Here is a 21,803-nt window from a genome sequence, read left to right as displayed (position 1 = left end):
GAATGCATATAGATCTAGATGAGACCAATCTAGTAGAAAAGGCATCTAAAAGAACTACTGCTGGGTCCGGGATAGGTGAGCAAAGTATTGAGAGCCTCTTGGACATCGAGGTTGCGAAGAGATCTATGGTTGGCTGGCCCCAGGTGACCCAAAGTCTCTTGCATACATCCTTGTGGAGGGTCCAATATGTTGGAATTATTGTCCCTTCCTACTGAGACAATCTGCTAAGACATTCAAGTTGCCTTGGAAGAAACTTGTTACTAGTGAAAAGTCTAGACCTGTTGAACAGGAGAGGAGGTCACTTGCGAACTCGTACCATGTCAGAGAGTAGGTCCCTCCTTGCTAGGAGATGTACATCAAAGCAGGGAGTTGTCCGTGTTCACCTCCACTACTTTGCCTAGAAGGAGAGACCTGAAGCTTTTCCAGGTCAGACGTACTGCCAGAAGCTTCTTGCAGTTGAAATGCATTGTCCTTTGACTCGAGTTCCATAATCCCGAGCATTCCCTACCGCCTAAGGTCGCACCCCAGCCTACGTCCGATGCGTCTGAGAAGAGAACGTGGTTGGGAGTCTGAACAGTCAGGGGAAGACCCCATCAAAGGTTGATAAAGTCCTTTCATCAAGTCGGACCAGACTTATCTTCCGGAAACCGGGATCGAGACCGCTTCTAGCGTCTTGTCCTTTTCCAGTGAAGAGCTAGATGAAACCGAAGAGGACGGAGGTGTAGTCTTCCAAGTGACACCAATTGAACCACGGATGACAGTGTCCTAACCAAACTCATCCACAGCCTGACAGGGCCGTGTTCCTTCTTCAGCATCTTCTGGATGGATAGCAGGGCTGTGGGTTGATCGTCTTGTTCAGCCATGTCCTCATCAGAGGGTTCCTCATCCGAAACTGATGAGGAAACGGCAACGGAGTGGGCAACGTCTGACTCGCTGAATCCGGTCGCACTGGTGGATGCGTGACGGAGCCGGACACAAGATCATGGTACTGCCTCTAACTTCGTGTGTCCTTACCTTTGCACAGTCTGTGAACTGTCAACCATAGGGAAGCGAGGAAGTACAGCGACAACCCGAAACTGTCTAGACTGTCTGGGTTGTGCAGACAACCCCTTATCGGGTTGCTGAGGTTGCCGCACTGCGTCACAACAAGTCACCTCTGCTGGTTGTTGAACGTCTTCCCAGTGACACACTGAACGTCCACAACCACCTCCGAGAGTCGCTTAACGTCAACGTGCGACTGGCAACCCACACTGGGTCGCACCGGTGGAGGAACCATCTCAAGTGGCGGACGTGAGTAGGATACCTCAGCGTCAACAGGGCGTACAACCAACCGGTAGGAAGGTTGTTGGCAAGAAGGTTCTTCTCCGTAAAAAATCCTCTATCAAGGACTAAGCTTGGACTGCATGTCTTGCAACAAAGCCCAAGGTCTATGGGAGCAGGTGTGGCAACAGACGGGGTTAGCGACTGAAGCGGAACCATTTACCCTCCCTGGAAGCACGTTATGCTTTAATTAAAGTCCATAGGAGGCTAAGCAGCTTAAGGCTCCTCTCCAAATGACAGAGTCCTCAAGGGAATATCAGAAGGAGGGAGAACAGCACTTTCTCATCTACAGGAACCATGTCCGAGAAAAGCTAGGTTATCTCAGTGAGGGTTTCACTGGTGCATAAGCAGCAGACCAGAAGGCAACGTTATGAAACTGCTTGACAGTCTGTGAACTGTCAAAAACTGAACTGTCAACCCCAACAGGTGCGTGAGGACATACAGCACTGGTGTATTAGTAGCACACCAGAAGGCAACGTCATGTAACTGTTTGACAGTCTGTGAGTTGGCAACAACCAAAGCTGTGTGGGGAAGCCTCAACTCCTGACTGACTAGTTTGCTGCGGGCGAGTGGCGGTAACCACAGTGTGTTGCGGAGGCTGACACACCGTGTCAAAACACGGCAGCTTGTGGTAGCTCACGCACGGCAACGGAGTGCTCTGTGTGTCTGTGGGAGTCGGCATGCGTCTGGCAGGGTCGACTGCGCATGGGTGGAGGAGCTCTCACAACAAGAGTGTGGGAGCAGGAAGCCATGCCGGGCGCACAACCGTGGCAGGCTGTAGGCCAACGGGTGCATCGTCAACCTTCTCCGCAGTCGGAGTGTGGGAGCTGGCAACAACAAAAGCGGAGTGCTGGTGCGTGGGAGGGACTGCCGTGGGTTGCGGAGCATGCCGCATTGCAGCAAAACACGGCAGCTTGACAGCACCTTCCCACTGCTGATGCGGTAGCTCACGCATGTCAACGGAGGGTGCAGTATGAACATGCGTCTGGCAGGATCGACTGCGCATCGGTGGTGGAGCTCTCACAGGTGGAGTGTGGGAGCAGGCAGCCCCAGTATCTGCTGGGCGCACAACCGTGGCAGGTTGTAGGTTAACAGGTGCAGTGTCAACCTTCTCAGCAAGATACTCCTGCATGAAGGAAGCAAGCTGAGACTGCATATCTGCAGCATGGACCACTAGGGTCTATAAAAGACGGCAACAAACGGAGCTACTGTCCGTTGTGACTGAGGGTCTAAAACAGCTGGTGCGGCAACAGACGGAGTTACTGCCTGTTGCGGTACCACCTTGCCTCTCTCGGAAGGTGTGCAGTCCTCGGAAGGTGTGCAGTCGTCGGATGACTGCAGCGAGTCCGAACTGACCCAGTGGCTACACCTAGGCCGTTGGACTTGCGCGGAAGGGACCGACTTGTACTTAAAAAAGCTGCAAGATTTGGTCCATGGTTTCTGCGAGAAACCTCTTCCGCAGACGAGGAATAAATGGGCTCTCTCGTCTTTGTGTGGGTGGGGTGATCACGTCGGCAATGTGTGTAGATACACCCGAAACCACGGAGGGAAACGTCTGTTCGTCGATCAAGGCCTGTGGAACCCATAAGTCCTTCGACATTACTTCTCCCCTGGGCTTGGGAGCTTGTAAGAGGTATCGGACTAGGTGAACCACTGGCACGAACAGACGAACCCTCGAACGCAACACTGTAACACTTTGCGCATATCACTTTATCACTTTTGATTTTCTGTTAGCACTTATTTCACTGAAATCGAAACTTTAACTGATTTCTATCTGAAACACGCAATCCTATCCTTCATTAAAAGTTAGTAATTGCGAAAACAGTTTACAATGCAACAGAAAAACATAATTAAAGATAAAGAATTCAGTGGCTGGAAAAGAGACTAAACACTAGATCAAATAAACTACGTTTAAAATCTCTCACCGCATAAAGCCTGGGAACAAGAATAAAACTCTAGAAACGTTTTACCTTCTTCCCCTACAGCGACTAGGGAGAAGAGTAAAAAACGAGAACAACGTTACCCGCTTGAACGAAACGTTTATTCTCCTCTCTCTCCCTCCGTCTCTATCTCTCTCTCTTCTCTCTTGACTTAGAACCTGAGAGAAGAGCCCAATTATATATCGTTAAAACATATTATTTGCTAAAGGAAAAAACTGAAAGGTTTCCCAAATAAAAAGTTCCTTTATTTAGAATTTAAACTATTTAAGCTAAGAAAGAATGAACGAAACGCTAGAATCGGTTAACTCTTACTGCAACGTGAAACCGTGAAAAAATCTCTCTCTATCGTAACGATAGAGCGCATGTTGAACGTTCTGAACGTCAACAACTGCGGAGACAAAACTAAACGTTAGTTCATCTTTGAAAACAGTACGAGACTATCAAAGAAATTCTTTCAAAACATTAAAATTAAAAAAAAAAGTATAAATTCTTAAAAGGTAAATACGATATGACGGGCTCAAAGTTAATTAACTTCGGTTCCAAGTGAGGACCGCCTACTATTAGGAAAGGTCGCATATAAACAAACATAAAAATTAATTTTATAAGTTTATAATAAATGGAAAGTTAATCGAAGAGGCCTATAAAGGCGGAGAGTTATAAAATAAATAGATCTATAACTTGTTAAGCAAAATTACCAAAAACCTAAACACACTTCCGTCTAAGGGAAGGGTCGGCCATTTAAAAGTGAAAGAGTTCATACTCTCTTCGTCACCATAATTAAATCTATCCAAAACGAGTTCAAGTTTTGAAATGAAGATAAAACCCCTGCATAGCGAAAGTTCAAAACTGGAATAGTGTACTTCACCAAATAGTTGTGAAAACAAATCCAGTTAGGGACGGCGTATTTAGTAGGTCTTGCCTGTGGCACGACAGAGGGAAAATTGGTTCGTTGTTGACATCGAGTACTTGAGTACCTACTTGACAGATGGCGCTGTTGATGTACACCCCCACCTGTATAGCGATCGCTGGCGTATTCCTCCCGTAGGTTTTTTCTGTCGGGCAGCAGGGATGCAGCTATATGATCATCGGGTAAGTTTGATATTGAAAAATTGATATTTATAGGGCAATGTAATGAAAAATTTGCATGACCCCTAGACCCTCAAAAAAATATTGTAAGCAGCTTGAAATTATGGAATTTTAAGTAAGATATACATTAATGTATAATAGTAGGCTAGGCAAAAGAAGAAGTAGTAGTAGGCTATGCATACTAACTGTACAGCAAATGACAAATAATACCTTGGCATGGCTTACTTCAAGTAACCTTCATTCAAATTACCAGCTAAACACAACATTCACCATAGAAGTGATTGCAATAATAATTGCAAGTTGCCAATAATGCTTTCCAAAGTAAATTCAACTAACAAAACTGTTATGATTACATGTGGTGGTGAAGGTTAATACTTGTAATGCAAAGTAATATTCTTATGAAGCCCTTTACCCAAACTAGCAATTAGTCTAGGACCACATGATTTGAGACAGTTTTGATTGTTTTACTCTTGACTATCTTTGTAATATGTCAAAACCTAATTTGTATCACATGTACTATGCTCTTTTTCCTTTGTCTCAGCACCCTATATTCTATGTAACCTTTTATTCACAATTCTTACTTTTTTCTTTTGTCCTTTTATTTACCTACTTATAAACTATGATTTTTCATAATGTCCCTGTTAGTCTTATCAGTAATTTAAACACAGGACCTCATCTTGACGTTTCAAGATAAGATTAATCTTGATTTAGTTGTATTCCATACTTATTAAGAATAGTTCCAGAAGTCATAACCAGCTGGTAATTCTTTGTTTTTTTTAGCTAAACAGTAATTAAATATTTTCAAACAAAAATATTGCATGTACATTAATATGTATAGCCCATTTGGACCACCTTTCATAAAAAAAATTCTATTTAGTGGTTTGGCAAAACTTACCAGCATCACTACCTCAAAAATAAAAGGAGGAAAGATAAAATTTCCAGAATGAAAAAATACAAAAATTCAAAGAATGGTATATCATACGATTAACTAATGACTATACCTATGAGTTTTTAATACTGTATTTAACCAATTCATACAACTAGTTTAGATATTCTTTACAATCGGTAATAACTCATTTTTCATGATACAGAAAACACACTATGGTTTTTATAAGAATATAGGTATTAACAAATCAAGAATCATAAAGAAATTTAGATCTTACTTCAATTTTGTCCGTTTTGGCATCACACCAGTAGATCTTTCTTAGAGCAAAGTCGATAGAGACACCATTAGGCCACACGAGACCAGAGTCGATAATAACCTTGCGAAGAGATCCATCCAAAGCAGCTCTTTCGATCTTAGGCTTTTTACCCCAATCAGTCCAGAACATTAACCCACCGTCAGGATCAACAGTTATAGCCCGGGGTTCATCTAAATTTTCAGCAATTATGATCTGTTAAAAAAATATACAAAAAGTCAAATTATATATCCATATTTTCTTCATGAACTACAGCAATGCTAACACCTTACTGAAGCTTATCAGAAAGTTTCATAAAACTTAGATAAGTATAGAACTGATAGATTATTATGCTAAGGACCAGGTATGTCTATAAAAATTAGCCAAATTTTTTTAGAAGTAATTATCATAGTAAGGATAAATTTCCAGTAACAAATGCATAATAATCTGATACACAACCTAAAATTAAAAGTCTTGATCACAGCTGTTGCTCATCATGACAACTAATTTACTATATTTCTGATATGAATCAGTTCAACAAGATCATAATCCCAATAATCTATCAATAACACATTATTTTTAATCTTGTGAAATTAATTAAAATGAAATAAAAATGAATTACTGTACAAATTTTGGATACTCATTTTTCTAAAGTATTGTCAAAGCAATAATATTGTCCCCTTCCATTCATATCCATGTCTACAGGCAAATCAACTGTGACAATTCAAAGGTGATATTTACTAAACTCTTCAATTTATCACAAAATGGAAAAGGCTGCCAAATCAAGACTGATTAATAAATGTTTTTCTACTCCATACACTACATACAACAGTATTGGTCCATATCACAAACATTCACCACCATCAAAGTTTTAAAAACTTTAAATCAACATGAGAAATGCACTAATTTTTTCCCAATATTTCAAAAAGTAATTGTTTGCTATTTCTCTTACCTTACGAGAAGTTCCATTAAGCCTCGCTACTTCAATTCGATCAGGTCCAGTATCAGTCCAATAGAGATTGCGGGCAATCCAATCAACAGCTACTCCATCAGGGTGAAATACCTCCGCAGAAACAACGATCTGCTGCTCAGAACCATCCAGTTTAGCTCGTTGTATGCAAAGAGCCTGAGACAAAGTATAAAAATTTTATTATAAGTACTTTATAAAAATAAAATGTGAATTCCCAACTTTACCCCTGCTTCTGTCTTTGAATTTTTACTACCATTTTCAAAAAAAATTTTCTTTTATAGTCAATGGTAGGGATTCACTTAGGATAATATTGCAAGTATTACATTAGTATGAAAATATAATGTAGGTAGGTAAGGTGCAGTCAATGAGTACATGTGAGAAAATTTGGTAGGAGGATCATCATCAACTGATTATTGTGTTTTTGATGAGCAATTGATAATTTTTGTCACCATATATCTGATCTTATAAATAAAGACACCTGGGAAAATTGTTTGTCACTGATCCAGCTCCCTTTTCTTTTATGTATTAACTGTACTTTACTATGGAATAAAATAGCAACTTCATATTGTTACTTATGCCCGGAAGCCATCATTTCCTTAAATGAAGACTAACTTTTAATAGAACCACAGTAGTACTTGGGAAACACGTTCCTGATCACAAAATCCACTACAATGCCACCAAAATAAATTGTGTTTGGCACACATACATTAAACAATAGCAAAAGCTTCAGATGGAAACAGCAGGAGTCATCATTGGTAATTTTTAAAGCTCAAAATTTTTATCAGCCTGATTCACATTCTACATAGTTTTACAATACCAAGTCCTATATCTATTTTCAGAGCACCAGCCAAATGGGTTTATTCTATTATGAAATGGCAAATGTGAATAATGTTAAACTCTTAATTATGACCACACCAAATGGACTGGATGGATGCTAAAAGAAAGAAAGCAAATAAGTTTTAGCAAAATGGATGATGAATGCTGCACTGCAAAGAACACATTACTGTACTGTCAACAATGCTAGATGTGACATAAAATATGTGGAGCCCTAGACTAGAGTATGACATATTAAAACATCACTATATGTGATACAATTTTCCACTGACCACAGATTGTCTTCCCTAGTGCTGATAAAATAAAATCCCTTACTTAAAAAAAAAAAAAAAGCAAAAATTATAAAGGTGTTAAAATACTTCTTAAAAATTAATAAATCTAAAATAACTGACAAAAATGCAGAAGATAATTCCATTTCTACCATAGAAGAATTGTTGGTACAACACTATCAAAGACTTTGATTTAACCTAAAAAACTTTTACAAGTATAATATTGAACCAACATTGAGGAGCTACTGTAATCTAGAAAATTCACATGCACCAAAGGAACTTAAGTATAAAGAAAACAGCTAAGAGAGAAAAAAATTGAAGTAAAGGTAATTTTAATTTTTCAAACTAAACAAACTCAAGTCCTTCAACTGGAATATACTTTCAGCAAAGCTGGATACACCTATCAAAACTTACAAAGAGGTGGCGGTAGTCAACTAGAGGGTAGCGGGTAAGCCACAAGACAGGCCACTGAGCTAACCCTTTGACCGTCAGCCTAAGATTTGGGGGATGGATGAGTTCGTTAGTGTAACTTAACGGACTTAGGTTTGTCTAGTTGAGAAAAATACAAATTACTTGAAAAATTTGTGATTTTTCCCTGCACAAATACAAACCTTTGACTTATCCTTAGAAGGGACATTCCTATAACCTAACAGACTGACATACTTTCCAGAGAAATGCCAAAGCACTTCAGCCCTGTAGAGGATTAAAGAGATATGACTTCTGTGAACCTCCTTATGACCTGGGCATGAAGATGAGGCAGGTGTTGGGCTAAGTCATTATCAGGGACTGGTAGACTGTCAAGGAAGTACATGTATCTACGATGAGGATAGGTTGTCTGAACGTGCAGTCATTTATGAGAAATGGTTTGCTTACATTCGTCCATCCCCCCCTATTCTGGGATGATGATGGAAGATGTCCTTAAACAAGCCTTATTTGATAAAAGTTTCTCGACCAAGCTGTTTACAGTATTTGCATCTAGCATCAAGTCCATAAAATAATGGAGTGACTACTGTACCCCAAGAAAGGGGAAGAAAAAAAAAAAGGTAAAAAAGAACAGTCGATCATAGCTCTCATACCTAACTCCTGTGGAGACTGCTATCTTGGAAGAGATGTTTCTTGTCATGTGAAGGATCTAGGTTTGCTACAGGATCTGTTAAGCAACTACAGCCAGCCAAGGATATAGGTACCCAGAGAAATGTGTGTATACTCCTGTAGACAATGTTCAGTGAAGATAGTTGTCCTTCCCTGAGTATGTCTTCAAGAACTGTGCCCCTGACAGGTTCTTCCCGTGAGCCGAGACATTCGATATGTCTGACTTTGTACGATATACTTTAGGATGATCCTACAGTCCTTACTTACTGGAAAAAACAAGTCCGATTGTCCCAAGAGGCCAGAAAGAAAGTGTGTTCAAGGATCTCTTCTTTTCTTCTTTCTTTCTCGTAAGAAGTCATCAAGTCTTCTCATGACAGGAAGGAGAGTCTTTCTGTCTCCGCTAGTTGCTTCTTATAGGGGACTTAAGCTATCAACAGCTGGGTTCTAGGTCTTGGCCAATAATTCCAGAACCAAGGTGATGAGAGATTATTTTCTCTTTTTCAGAAGGACTATGATACAGGAAATGTTAAGCAGTTTCCTACTTGCTTTGCCCGAGCTAGACAAGAAGCAAACAGTCTCAAGGGTAAAACGTGTATGTCACCCTACCTTGGACTTGAGTGGGTTTGCTCGAGAGATCTGCAAACTGAGGAAACTTACAGTACAGTTCGAGCTCTCTAGGAAATCTAGACTATCCCAACTTCTTTTATGTCTTGTCAATTCTTGCAAAGGGTTCAGTCCCAAGTCCTAGCAGAAAACTTTGAGGGCTGAGCAGTATCCTTCACCAAGCTGATCGAGAGACTCCCCAACAAAAGGAAGATTGAAAACAGCTCATCTGAATACCATTCGGCATGTGACCACTTGGGAGCGATTAGGGTTACATTGAACTGTTGTCATCACATACTGTTTAATATTCAGCAAAATGGGAAAATGGGCAGAACGGAGCGAGCATCTAGAATTCCAAGGGAAGTTGGAAGTCGTTCTTAAACACTGCCGATGGAATGGGAATGGGAAGCAGAATACTGGAAATTTCTTATTTTACTGAATGACGAGCCAATACAACGAGAGTGAAAACCTAAATAGTAAGGATCAAATCCACCAAGTAATGATGTAGGGATCACAAGTGTCACTTGCACAAGAATCCCTGTCAACTGTGTGTCTACTCGAACAGTCCTGCTGTTTGGATGAACCATGGAAACAGCTGTTTCCCACTGTCGACTTCTCAAGAGTGTACCTACTTGTTAACAGTCTGCGAAACGAGCCCCTTCGTTGACTTTACGTCACAAATGGAAGTGTTGACGTTTATCATCACTACCAAGTGTATTATCAAAACTCCTTAGGAAAGCTTGCAAATTAGCAACGTTGCATGCGTTATCAGTAGGTTTAAAAGCAGGTTGTTTCTTTCCATAGATAATTTCCCCGAGACAGATTGGATTGTCAGGTTAACAACCTATCGCTACCTAGATGCATCTATAGACAGATTCCCTGTAAGTGAGGAGCTCCAGCAACAAAGTTTGTTCTGTAGCTACCAGGGTAGATCATCCCTTATTGCTGTTCAAACAAGACCAGAAGGTAAAGGGGCCGCCGGTTGCAGACTAGTAATACTTCAGGAATTACTAGAGCGATAGCTGGAGAGCCGCCAAAGAGGAACTACCCTTTAGCTACGAAAGAAGTTTCGCCAAAGAAACGAGCTCGAAAGAAATAAGTATCGATACAGACAGTTGTAAATGAATGGTTGCACTCTCTCAGTTGCTATGATTGTCTGAAGGGAAGACTCTCACTGCTATCATGCTATTGGTATTCCCATGAATACCCTTCTTTACTTGGGTGTCTGAGGAAAATATTCTCAAAATAACATTATCCACATGTGATAGCAAAAAGGAAGGAAGGCTCAGTTGTAATCTCTGAAACTCCCTGAAGACAGAAGGGGACAAAGGCAGCATCTATCATCCTACAAAGGGAGTGTTCAGTCTCACACTAGACTGAACACTGATATCAGGCATACCAAAACGTATTCTTGGGGAAGGAAATGTTCCCAACACAATCTCTGAATGTACAAGGATCACCTTCCCAAATAGATACTTTTCCTATACATCCTGATGATTATCTGACGTTCTTTGAAGTGTTGGCATCATGGAAGCATCCTGGGACTTGAGAGTATGACTGCTGCCAATGTCCTAACCAGCAGTACTTGTGCTCCGTCTGGAATGAGACCTAGGGCAAGTAGCAGGTATGAGGCAATATACATCGTACCATAACACTTTCCCAAGGAGGGACGGGTTTCAGTAGTATAACTCATCCTATGAAACCTAGTAGAGAAATTGGTTGATCCCGAGTACAGTAAGACTAGGCCTGATCGGTCGTTCAGTGCTTCATTAACTACTACTTCCTTCTCTTCAGGGTGGCAGGCCTCATGTCAGAAAGCTTGGCAGCAAACTAGGAAGATATGAGAACAGGTTTGGTGACAAGGAATTTTCACCAATATACTGTACTACAATCTGTAGATTGTAATAAAAGGAAGTCTGACTCTGTGCTAAAGCAATTACCCCGCATGAACACTTGGGCATTGGTAGCCAGTAAGAAGCACTGGGCTTTTAACAGGTATACTGCTCCTCCTGAATACATTGATGATGGGATTCCAGTTCCCAGTTTATTTCTCCAATCAGAAGTCAGCTGCAGAAGTACAAAGAAGCTTCCCAGACACCTTTGAGTGTTTTCTTTACTCGTCGCCTCTGTTCCCGAGTCTACGGAACGCTTCTCTTTGTATTTGGCTGCCCCTTTGGTTACGTGATAAGTCCACACAGATATTCCTGGTCTTGGCACCTGACAGACTCCAATCTGTGTACTTCTTCGACACAAGTTTTAAATTCCTGGGTCAATGTAAAGCATGTGAATAAAACTGACCAGAGTTTAAACGCTGATGATGTTGGTGCTTGGCAATGAAAGCAGCTTCTACGACAGTAAAATCAGGTGTAGAGAAATTTGTGCCCTTATGATAGAGTTTATCCATTGGGATCCTGCCATCAGCATTGACTGCTGTTTTGAATGGATGAAGAGAGGGTCTGAAGACAGCAAGGGGGTAGGATCTTAATTGGTAGGCTAGAGTGAAAGGAATTCGTTTACCAGAGATCTCGGAATTGACCCAATCTCACATGCAAGAATTTCTAGCCGTAGAAACTCGCAGGAGGCTTCAATCCTAGAGGAGAGCCAATGGGATCAATGAATGTCATTCCTCTCTGATGAGAGCTATGGTTGCCTCCCTGAAGTCATTGAACTCCGGAATGAGAGAGAACATCTTGATGAACGTACTGTCTCATGAATCTCTCTTTGTTACTAATCTGAAATTAGGTGTAAGACTAATGCATACCAGGGTTCCTCCTCATACCGAAACGAGGAGGTCTCTGCGTATAGCTCAGGAAAGTCCATCTCAAGTGTATTTGTAAACAGGACGGAGAATGGAACAATGTTAATATTCTGTAGAGGAAGAGGTATTCTAAAACTTAGAGGCTAAGGTGCTCCCATGCCCTCAAAGGAAGCACCTACCTTTTGCTTTTGATGGACAAATGTAAGAGTGTGGCCTTAAACAGATCATAGGTGTGGTGTGCTGTATGAAAGCCTGTTGTTGAAGTTAAGTCTTGCCAATGATAATATATATGCGACGGTGTAGAAAATTGAAATGAGGGATCTGACAGGTGCTCTGCGACTCAAACATCTTGAATAATTAAAGTGCAAGTGAGAGGGGTCTGATTGCATTGTTGTTCAATGTCACCAAGTCAAAAGCACAACATCCAATCATAAATGTCTGCGCCAAAGGCGACAGGTTACAAAGGTTCGAATGTGCAGGCTTGGTGCGTGAAGCATGAGCGTGTGGAGAGCTAGTCCATGGAGACCAAGCGTGTGAAACCAATGCGCGTGGAATGGGAGACGAGAATATCTGCGATGAGACGCTGCTTGTTGGTCGTACGCTCACCACCAATTCTATTGCTGGGCTGTTATCTCCCTAGATCTAATGCTCATGGAATGGTATTGGTGAGTGGTCTCAGTAAGAGTAATCAGCTGGGAATGGAATACAAGAAGATTATGCTTGGTATTCATTGGTCATATTTTCACCTACAATCCTGCTCTTGAGCTGTCATCTACCTAAAAGATCTCTGAAGAGATCAAGCACTAAAAGGTGCACGAACGCCAAAGCTATACACTGAAACAACTTCTTGTTGGGTACATTCTCAATATGTACCATCCTCATGTAATGGGGGAGACATCAATCTGAGACACACAACTTCAGCTGATCAATACTTTGACCAAGTCTTCCTTGCCAAAGAAGCAAGATTCGGTTCCGAGAACTGAATTTCATACACTACTGAAAGTTGTGTGTTCAAACATTTTTCCTGCCATGGGATAATTTTCAGAAAGCACTCAACTTAGTACATGACCGCCCATAAGTGCAAAGGCGGTATGTACAGTACTGTTGTTTCTTCCAGTTCAGGGAAAACTCTTGCCATGCACTACTTACATCTTTCAAGACAGAAAGATCGTCCAGGAAGGGGCAGGAAAGGGCAGTACCCTTCCATCCCAACCGGCAGTCAACATGCTCAGCTCATACAGGAGTTGTGAATGACAATGCTTCTTCCTGTTATGTGACAACTCTATCCCCTTAGTCCTCCAGGTACCAACTAGGCAGAAGTTAGAAGTGTGTAACACCCACTCAAGTACACAGACACCTTCTTAGTGTGTGCACTAACATTTCTAACTACCGACGCCTCGTTTTAAGCTTTAACAGTCATATCAAGCTTTGCTGAAAGCACACACATATTAAAAGACTAAGTTAGAAAAAATTCCCATGATCATACCTCATCATCAGTCCAGTAAACGAAACCGTCAATGGGATCATAGTCCACTGCAATAGCATGTCTCACCCCTGACACTGGCATTACCACAGCTGTGTGATCAGGAGTATCTAAAGAAATGCGACGTAGATCCGTTCTCCGTGCCAATATCAACATTTCCTCTGGACCTGAAATATTTTTGAAGTAATTATATTAAAACATGTAACCATGACGTTTTATTACAAACCTTGAAAAACTACAATTGATGTCAGATATTGTTAAAATAGCAAATCAAATATGAGAGAGGATTTTAAGTTATGATGTTTAATAGAAGAAGCTCTAAATGTACAAAAACATTTCTAAGCACTCAAATACTCCCAAAACCAAAAAAAACTTTTACAAAATACAAAAATACAATACTTGCCATCAGAACAGGTGTAATTGTCAATCAACTTCACACCTGTTGGACATGCACAAGTGAATTCATTGGGTGCTGGAGCTGCTAAACATAGATGACTGCAACCCCCATTCTTTTCTTGACAAACTGTTTTCTTATGCGGTTGTCGAGCTTGATCGTACACGTGTATATACATAGGAGACAAATTCATCCCCAATTGCTTTTGGTCCTCACACAACCTCTGTAAAAAAGAAAAAAATTAAACAAAAATATCTACTGCTTTATATAACCTTAACTTTTAAAAGCTTAAATTATGAAAATAGCAATGTTTGGACAGAGCATATCTTGAAACCTTTGATATTTTATAATCTTTTCAGGGTTAAAATCTCCATTTTGGTCACAATACAATTCTACGCTGCATGGCAGTGCATGAAACTAGCAAACTAAACTGTAATAATCATGAACCATGCTTACCTTTTCTCCAACATTGCAATAATGGATGGCTCTGGTTTCCCAATCAGTCCAATACAGAGTATGATTAAAATAAGTTAAAGCAAAAGGATGTGGTAACTTTCCCTGCACTACCTGCAACAACAAGAAAAAAATTCTTTAAAAGATTATAACAACAACACAGTATATTTACTTCCAACAGTATCCAATGATTGTTGTTATTAGGAAAAGACCTCAAATTTTGTTGGCTAATAAGCAAAAGCTTTAAGAAAAAAGAAAAAAAAATATTCAACAACACTTTATCACATATCTCCTTTTGGTTTTGAAAATGTTCTTCTCCGATTTCAATCTTATCTAGATTTTCATCGAAGCCCTTTTATCATTACTTCCAGGACCTTCCTAGAAGTCTTCACCCAACCACTTCTATATGTATTATTTTTCAGACTAGCTGTACCTCACCCTTTCCTATTCACATTCATATCAACACAATCTGAGATTTCAATCTATTTTCCAGTTGTTGGCACAACTCAGAGCTCTTCCTTCCTCATCTGTAATATGATCTTTACCCCATTTTTCATAAATCTTTGCATCCTATGGTCACACCATTTTATTTCTCTTCACTCTATTCATCTCTTAGAATGTGTTTGCAAATGCAGAGAGGATAAACAGCATAAGACAACTTTGCACTTTTTACATAATTTGCTCATTTTTTCCTCATTTCATTTTCCTTTTGAGTTCAACTTCCCAATTAATTTAGTTTGCAGTTTTCATTAGGTCAGGTAACTTTAAGAAATATAATTTTTCACCTTCCATAACAATTGAGAGAAGTTCTATATTGCATTCAACTTTTCATGAGGTATTTGATACTTTACACACTTGTTTTTTTTGCTCCAGTAAACTATTACCTGAAATCTTTACTTCTTTTTGTTGGAATTTTCTATAGGAATATTGAATTCATTTATACATCTAGCAACAAATCACCGACCAGCTATTACATACAAGAAATAAGTGAGTAGCCTAGAAATCAGACATATAAGCACAAATAGCAATAAAACAAAAACATATTACTTTATCCTCTTACCAGAGTCCTGCTGTTTCCCTCAAAATCTACAGAGGCAATGTATGATAGTCTGGCATCAGCCCAATATATAACTCGTTGATTGTAGTCGACTGTTAACCCATTGGGCCAATATATTTCTTCGGAAACGATAACCCATCTTGTGGAAGGGTCACCATTCATTCCAGCCCTCTCAATTTTTGGATTTTCACCCCAGTCAGTCCAAAACATCAACCTAGAGGGAATTTAATAGAACAAGGAAAATTAGAATAAAATTATGAATATAGATACAATTTCATCGACCTAGAATGACAGACTTGAGCAACATTTCATGCATCTTCTCAGCATATACTGTACATATATATATATGAGAGAGAGAGAGAGAGAGAGAGAGAGAGAGAGAGAGAGAGAGAGAGAGAGAGAGAGAGAGAGAGAGAGAGAGAGAGAGAGAGAGAGAGAGAATCTTACCCTTCTGAAGGAACTAAGGCTATGGCTCGCGGCTGATCCAGATCTTGCCAAAAGAGAACTCTACGTAGCTTGCTATAAAGTTCAGCCACCTCAATTTTGTTGGTGTCTGAATCAGTCCAGTAGAGTTTCTCTCCTAACCAATCCACAGCCAATCCATCAGGAGAGATGATGCCTCTTGTGATCTTTATCACCTAAATAAGACAATATTTCATATGTTTATTAGTGCCATAAAAAAAAAAAATGCAAATACCATTAACTTTAACAAACTAAAATACTGTATACAAAAAACATACACTTGAGTGTGGGTTGACTAATTAATGGATTGATAAAACAAAGTAAAGTGCTGCATCCCCTTATTCATAAATAAATTCAATATAAAAAAATTAACTACTTTTCAATTGGCAAATGATAAATTTCAAAATATGACTTTGAAAACTATAAATTTCAAAATACCCTGTATGACTTTGAAAACTATAAATTTCAAAATATGTCTTTGAAAACTATAAATTTCAAAGTATGACTTTGAAAACTATCTATTTTGCTGTTATAATATGATCTACTTGATATATACCTTAGTACAATTTCACCGTATCTCAATCCCAAGACATAACTTAACCTGCAATTACAGCACCCTTGACAAAAGTTGGAATAAGAGTAAATCCTGTACACTACCGTACAAGTGCAAACGTAAACAATCAAATTCCATGATAATTTAGACCAGTCCTACCTCTCTATGATCCTTAGCTCCACCCCCTTGTTTTTTGATTTCCACACACTTGATAAGCTCATTGTCAATATCGGTCCAGCAGACGAGCTGTCCTTTATAATAATAATCAACTGACGCTGCATCTGTCACATCCTGAAATTAAAACCATGATTTACATTCATTGCATTCATTTGATTCATTTGATATAGCGTAACTAACATGTAAACCAATATATACACAGTACTGTATATAAAATCTAAACAGATTATTTGAGCAAATAATTAACATATGGAATTAAAAGAAAAATACTAAGGCTATGAATTCCCTCAAAGAAAAGACCTGATAAATCATGCACATGACATACAGTAGTTAAAAAGTACAATAAAGAAGATTTTTTATTATTTAGATAACTTACGGTAACTGTATATTACCATTTATTTTACAATCCATGTTCTGATATCATACTATGCATAGAGAAAGTAATAAATAAAATGCACACATAATGTACTAATCACATATACAGGTAATTTATTATTTCTCACAACCCAGTGAGAGAGAGAGAGAGAGAGAGAGAGAGAGAGAGAGAGAGAGAGAGAGAGAGAGAGAGAGACTTTCCCACACTAATAATAGGGTATCACCCAAGTGTACCTAACCCTTCAAATGTTCCTCCCATGAATAGCACTTGCACATCATACATACAATATAACAAAACCAAAAATAAATACAGTAAACTTTTAGTATAAAAAATTGAAAATTATTTACAATAATAAATTTTACTTTATCATAAAAAATTTTACTTTTTTTATTCATAAAAACAGATACTGTAAACGTAGATTTCCACTAATCAACGATTCCACATTATGATGTATAACAAACTGGTTAGTAACATAGGATAACATTCTCAAGACTAACTAAATAATAGTTAACCCTATATCTGCTAATGATTGAACGAGATTTAATAATTCTAAAGTATAGAAAATAGTTTCAAAATTATCCAAACTTAATTTTATTTGCAGAAAGTTTTCAACTAGTTTCAGCTTTAAATAGGCAAATCAAACTGATAGAAAAAAATTCCAATGTGAGTTACAGATACTATACAGTATCTATAACCTTCTAAAACACATCTCAACATTCTTTAGTTAGAGCTTAAATATAAAGAATGAGGTTTATTCTATAGAATGTAAGAATACATGGCAAGTAGCATCAAGGTGTTTTTTAAACATTTTTTAAGTGTTCCTACATATACCTTATGATTTTATATACACCAAACTACAAGGGAGAAATAGAGGAGAAAATGTCATTATAAAGGCAAAATTAACATACAACATCTGTCATTTCCCAGTTTACCAAAATATTACATCTTAAGAGACAAAGCTTTAAAACCAGGATATTTTAAACCTTTATCATAGCAGAAGTACTAACCTTTACAATTACTTGACGTGACTGCTTCTCATTCCCCACCTCTATTATGCGAATGTCTTTGCGGTTGGCAAATAGGAGCTCTGGGTACCCTAAAAGAAAAAACAAATAAATTCTTAGATTAGTAATGTAGCAGCATTAAATAAAAATGCTCAACAACATTCATCACATAAAAATTATCAAGGATTATGAAACTGAAATAGATTAGTAATCTCTTAACAAAATAATATTTTGATAGGCAAGAAAATACTTTGCTACTTTTCTTTTCAGTACAGGTAACTTATATTTTCCAAGATATACAAAAACTAGTCTTTTATGTACAGTACTGTGATGTATGAGTATTTCTCATACAAGCTGGTAAATAGTAATAGAAGCTAGGTAGAAGAAACTGGCAAGGAAGTGCCATGTACCTGATTTACGTAACCCCGTACCTTTTCATAGTAATCAAGAATTAATGAAGAGTAGTTCTAAATCAATTAAAAATCCAAAATTACTTTTAAAAATTTGTCCTTTGTTCCTAAGAGAGTACATTCCATAGAATTTTATGGATTAGACTCACTCTTTGGGTAGGTTTCGCTATAACAACTGGAAGTTTTCCATCTCCACCAAGTTATGTCATCTCCAAAGTACAGTAATTACGAAAATGAATAAAGGACAAAAAAACTCTTGAAACATCCCATGCAGTATGGCAGCATGATGATAACAGCTTAGCTATGACAGAATGTCGCGGAGAAATCGATCCACGGTAATCTCAAAAGGACCCCATTCTTCCTATCAAGAAAGTAGGAACAGCATTGTGGGTGGTAAAATATCTCTAGATGGCCAAATAGAGAATAGCTTCATATAAGCTCTATGACTACCCCAACTATGACAAAATGAGAGAGGATGGAGATGCTTCTTTTAAGCAAAGGCTCACAAGAAAGGATTCTGCTATCACTTCACTTTTGAGCATTTCTGGATTCTATCACTAACCCTCTTTTAACAAAGGGAGAAAATGGAGGGAGTCTCTTCTTTTAAGCTGAGGTTGAAAATATATTACAGTATTCTAAACCAGCATGCTCTTAAAAAACAGATTCCTTCAAAATCACAAATTTTTAAGTAATTTGTATTTTTCCTAACATACTTACCTAGAACTACCTTCTTAGGAGTTACTGGCTAACTCTACCTAACCAACCAGCTTTTTGTATAGTTTATCTCCCTCTTCTCGTTTTCTACGGGGTCAACCTCTGGCAGTGTGGTACATGCCCGAGGCGACCCCGGGGTCAGGCAGCGTAATACCTCAGGTCGACTCTCCAGTAAGTTTCGTTGGAATAGGTATTACTAGATCCTGCAGGTTCTCGGGGAAGGAAGGGAGGGCCATAACCCGAAGGTAGTTCTAGGTAAGTATGTTAGGAAAAATACAAATTACTTAAAAATTTGTGATTTGTTCCAACACGGTTACTTACCTAGAACTACCTTCTTAGGAGACTTACACTTTAGGAGGTGGGAGTGTCCTGCAGGAATCAGGATTCGACGGGGAGGCACGCGAAAGAGGGAACCTCAAAGGAGGGCTTGATTCTAAGACCACTTGAAAACTGCACGAAAAGTAGGGGAAAACTATCCAAAAAACTCACTTAGTGTCTAAATGTCTTACCTTTTTCAAAACCAATTTCTTGAAGGTTATACCTTTCTGTGATTAAGGTCTTCTCCTCATCTTCCTGGCCCTTTCGATCCGGGGAAGGAAGGAAAAAGTGGAGGGGGGGGGGTAAGGTTAAGGAAGGAACTAGTGTCCCTTGGCATTAACATCCCGGTTACCCTATGGCTATGACCTTAGATCTCTTGAAGGGCCGACACGATCGGGCCAATAGAAAATTTGTCCAAGGATTTTCTCGTACAATCTTTTAGATAATGTTCCGTGAAGGTGGACTGTCTAGACCAGGTCCCAGCATTCAGGATCTTACCCACGGCCATGTTCTTATCGAAAGCCAGAGAGGTGCTCAGAGCCCTGATATCATGAGGTCTCGGTTTTCCCGGTAGAGGGGTCCCAGAAGCCTCGTAGGTTCTCTTTATCACTTGTCTCAGGCAAAAAGAGATGGAATTTTTCGAGACTGGTTTCTTCACTCGTCCTGTTGAGATTAATAAATTTTTTATCTGAGGGCGGCAATCTTCAGTCCTCTCCAGGTATTTTCTTATAGTTCGTACGGGACATAAGAGGAGATCCTTAGGGTTGCCGGATCGAGGGATGGCTGGCACCGAAAAACCCTCAAACCGAGGATCCCAACACGCTGGGTTCTGCGTTTTTGCCACAAAACTAGCGACGAACCTAAAGACAACTTCCCTCCACCCTTTGGAGTGTGAGACCTCGTAAGAGAGGCCGTGTAACTCGCTAACTCTTTTCACCGAGGCCAGGGCTAAAAGAAAAGCTGTTTTATGGGTGAGTTCTCTGTCTATAATGTTCCAGAGAGGTTCGAAGGGTGGTTCTGAAAGAACTTTGAGGACTCTTGCCAAGTCCCACTGCGGACCCCGTACCTCCTGGGGGAGACATGATTGCTCAAAACTACGGATGAGCATCGAGATGTGCCTCGAGGCTCCCAAGTCAATGCCTCTAAGGAGGAAGACTTAACCTAGGGCTGCTCGAACTCCTTTGATGGTTGGGATGGACGAACCCACGTCGTCTCTCAGGTACACCAGAAAGTCTGCAATGTCCTGGATCGTCGCCCCTAAGGGCCTAATGTTTTTGGATGCACACCACTTCAGGAAGACTGCCCACTTCGCCTGGTAGACAACTGCCGAGGAACGCCGTAGATACCCAGACATCCTTGTCGCGGTTCTCGATAAGTATCCTTCTTTCTTCAGGAGCTTCTCGATAACCTCCACGCGTGAAGGCGGAGGGATCGAGGGTTTTCGTGCCACCTGTGAAAGTGAGGTTGTCGCAGGAGGTCTGGCCTGTCCGGAAGCGGCCAAGGAGGACGAAGAGCTAATTCCTTTAGGTCTGCAAACCAGTCTCTCTCCGGCCACCAGGGCGCTACTAAAGTCATCGACAGGTTGAACGACCTTCTCACTCTGTTCAGCACTTGCCTGATCAAACTGAAGGGAGGGAAGGCGTACACATCGAGACCGTCCCAGGGATGTTGGAAGGCGTCCTCGAAAGCTGCTGACGGATCTGGGATTGGAGAGCAGAACACGGGGAGTTGGGCATTCAGACGTGTGGCGAACAAGTCTATCACTGGGGAGCCCCACATTAGGGTGACTGCTCGAGCTACCTCCGGGTGTAGGGTCCACTCCGAACCTATCACCTGACCCGCCCTGCTGAGGCCGTCGGCCATCACGTTCCTCTTTCCTGGAATGAACCTTGCCGTCAGTTCCAACCCTTCTTCTGTGGCCCACTCCAACAGTTCCGTGGCTAGGGCGCAGAGGACCTTTGACTTCATGCCTCCCTGCTTCTTTACATACGCCACTACTGTGGCGTTGTCGCACATTAACGCCACAGTGTTCCCTCGCAGCAAGTGTACGAACTGTCGACACGCCCTTAGAACTGCTATCATCTCCAGGATGTTTATATGGAGAGACGCCTCCTCGCTGGACCACAGCCCTTTTGCTGATTTTCCCAGCAGGTGCGCTCCCCAGCCCTCCTTCGATGCGTCCGTGAACAACATCATCTCCGGGGGGTCGGAGGCGAAGGGCATTCCCTTCTCCGTGTTTGACCTGATGCTCCACCAAAGAAGGGTCTCTCTCGTCTTCGGGAGGACTGGCACTACTTTGTGGGGTTCCTTGCCTTGGACCGACGACTCCTTTAGATTCCACTGTACCGGGCG

The 21,803-nt window shown here is 40.3% G+C and overlaps 1 protein-coding gene across 1 annotated transcript in view; it reads right to left on the bottom strand.

The window, feature by feature from the left end:
* Nucleotides 1-21,803, bottom strand: part of arr (low-density lipoprotein receptor-related protein 6) — a 77,776-nt gene that overhangs the window by 31,778 nt on the left and 24,195 nt on the right. Inside the window, exons 2-10 of the mRNA XM_068351024.1 lie at nucleotides 18,013-18,101; nucleotides 16,612-16,743; nucleotides 15,885-16,075; nucleotides 15,441-15,651; nucleotides 14,384-14,494; nucleotides 13,937-14,150; nucleotides 13,537-13,700; nucleotides 6,477-6,650; nucleotides 5,510-5,740 (exon numbers count right to left, since the gene is read on the bottom strand). Of these exons, the coding sequence (XP_068207125.1) occupies nucleotides 5,510-5,740; nucleotides 6,477-6,650; nucleotides 13,537-13,700; nucleotides 13,937-14,150; nucleotides 14,384-14,494; nucleotides 15,441-15,651; nucleotides 15,885-16,075; nucleotides 16,612-16,743; nucleotides 18,013-18,101 (1,517 nt within the window). The remainder of the gene's footprint in view (nucleotides 1-5,509; nucleotides 5,741-6,476; nucleotides 6,651-13,536; nucleotides 13,701-13,936; nucleotides 14,151-14,383; nucleotides 14,495-15,440; nucleotides 15,652-15,884; nucleotides 16,076-16,611; nucleotides 16,744-18,012; nucleotides 18,102-21,803) is intronic.

Source organism: Palaemon carinicauda, chromosome 27, assembly GCF_036898095.1.
Source record: "Palaemon carinicauda isolate YSFRI2023 chromosome 27, ASM3689809v2, whole genome shotgun sequence".
In the NCBI taxonomy this organism is placed as follows: Eukaryota; Metazoa; Arthropoda; class Malacostraca; order Decapoda; family Palaemonidae; genus Palaemon; species Palaemon carinicauda.
The sequence above is the reverse complement of the archived record's forward strand: the minus strand, read 5'-3'. Positions and strand labels throughout refer to the sequence as shown.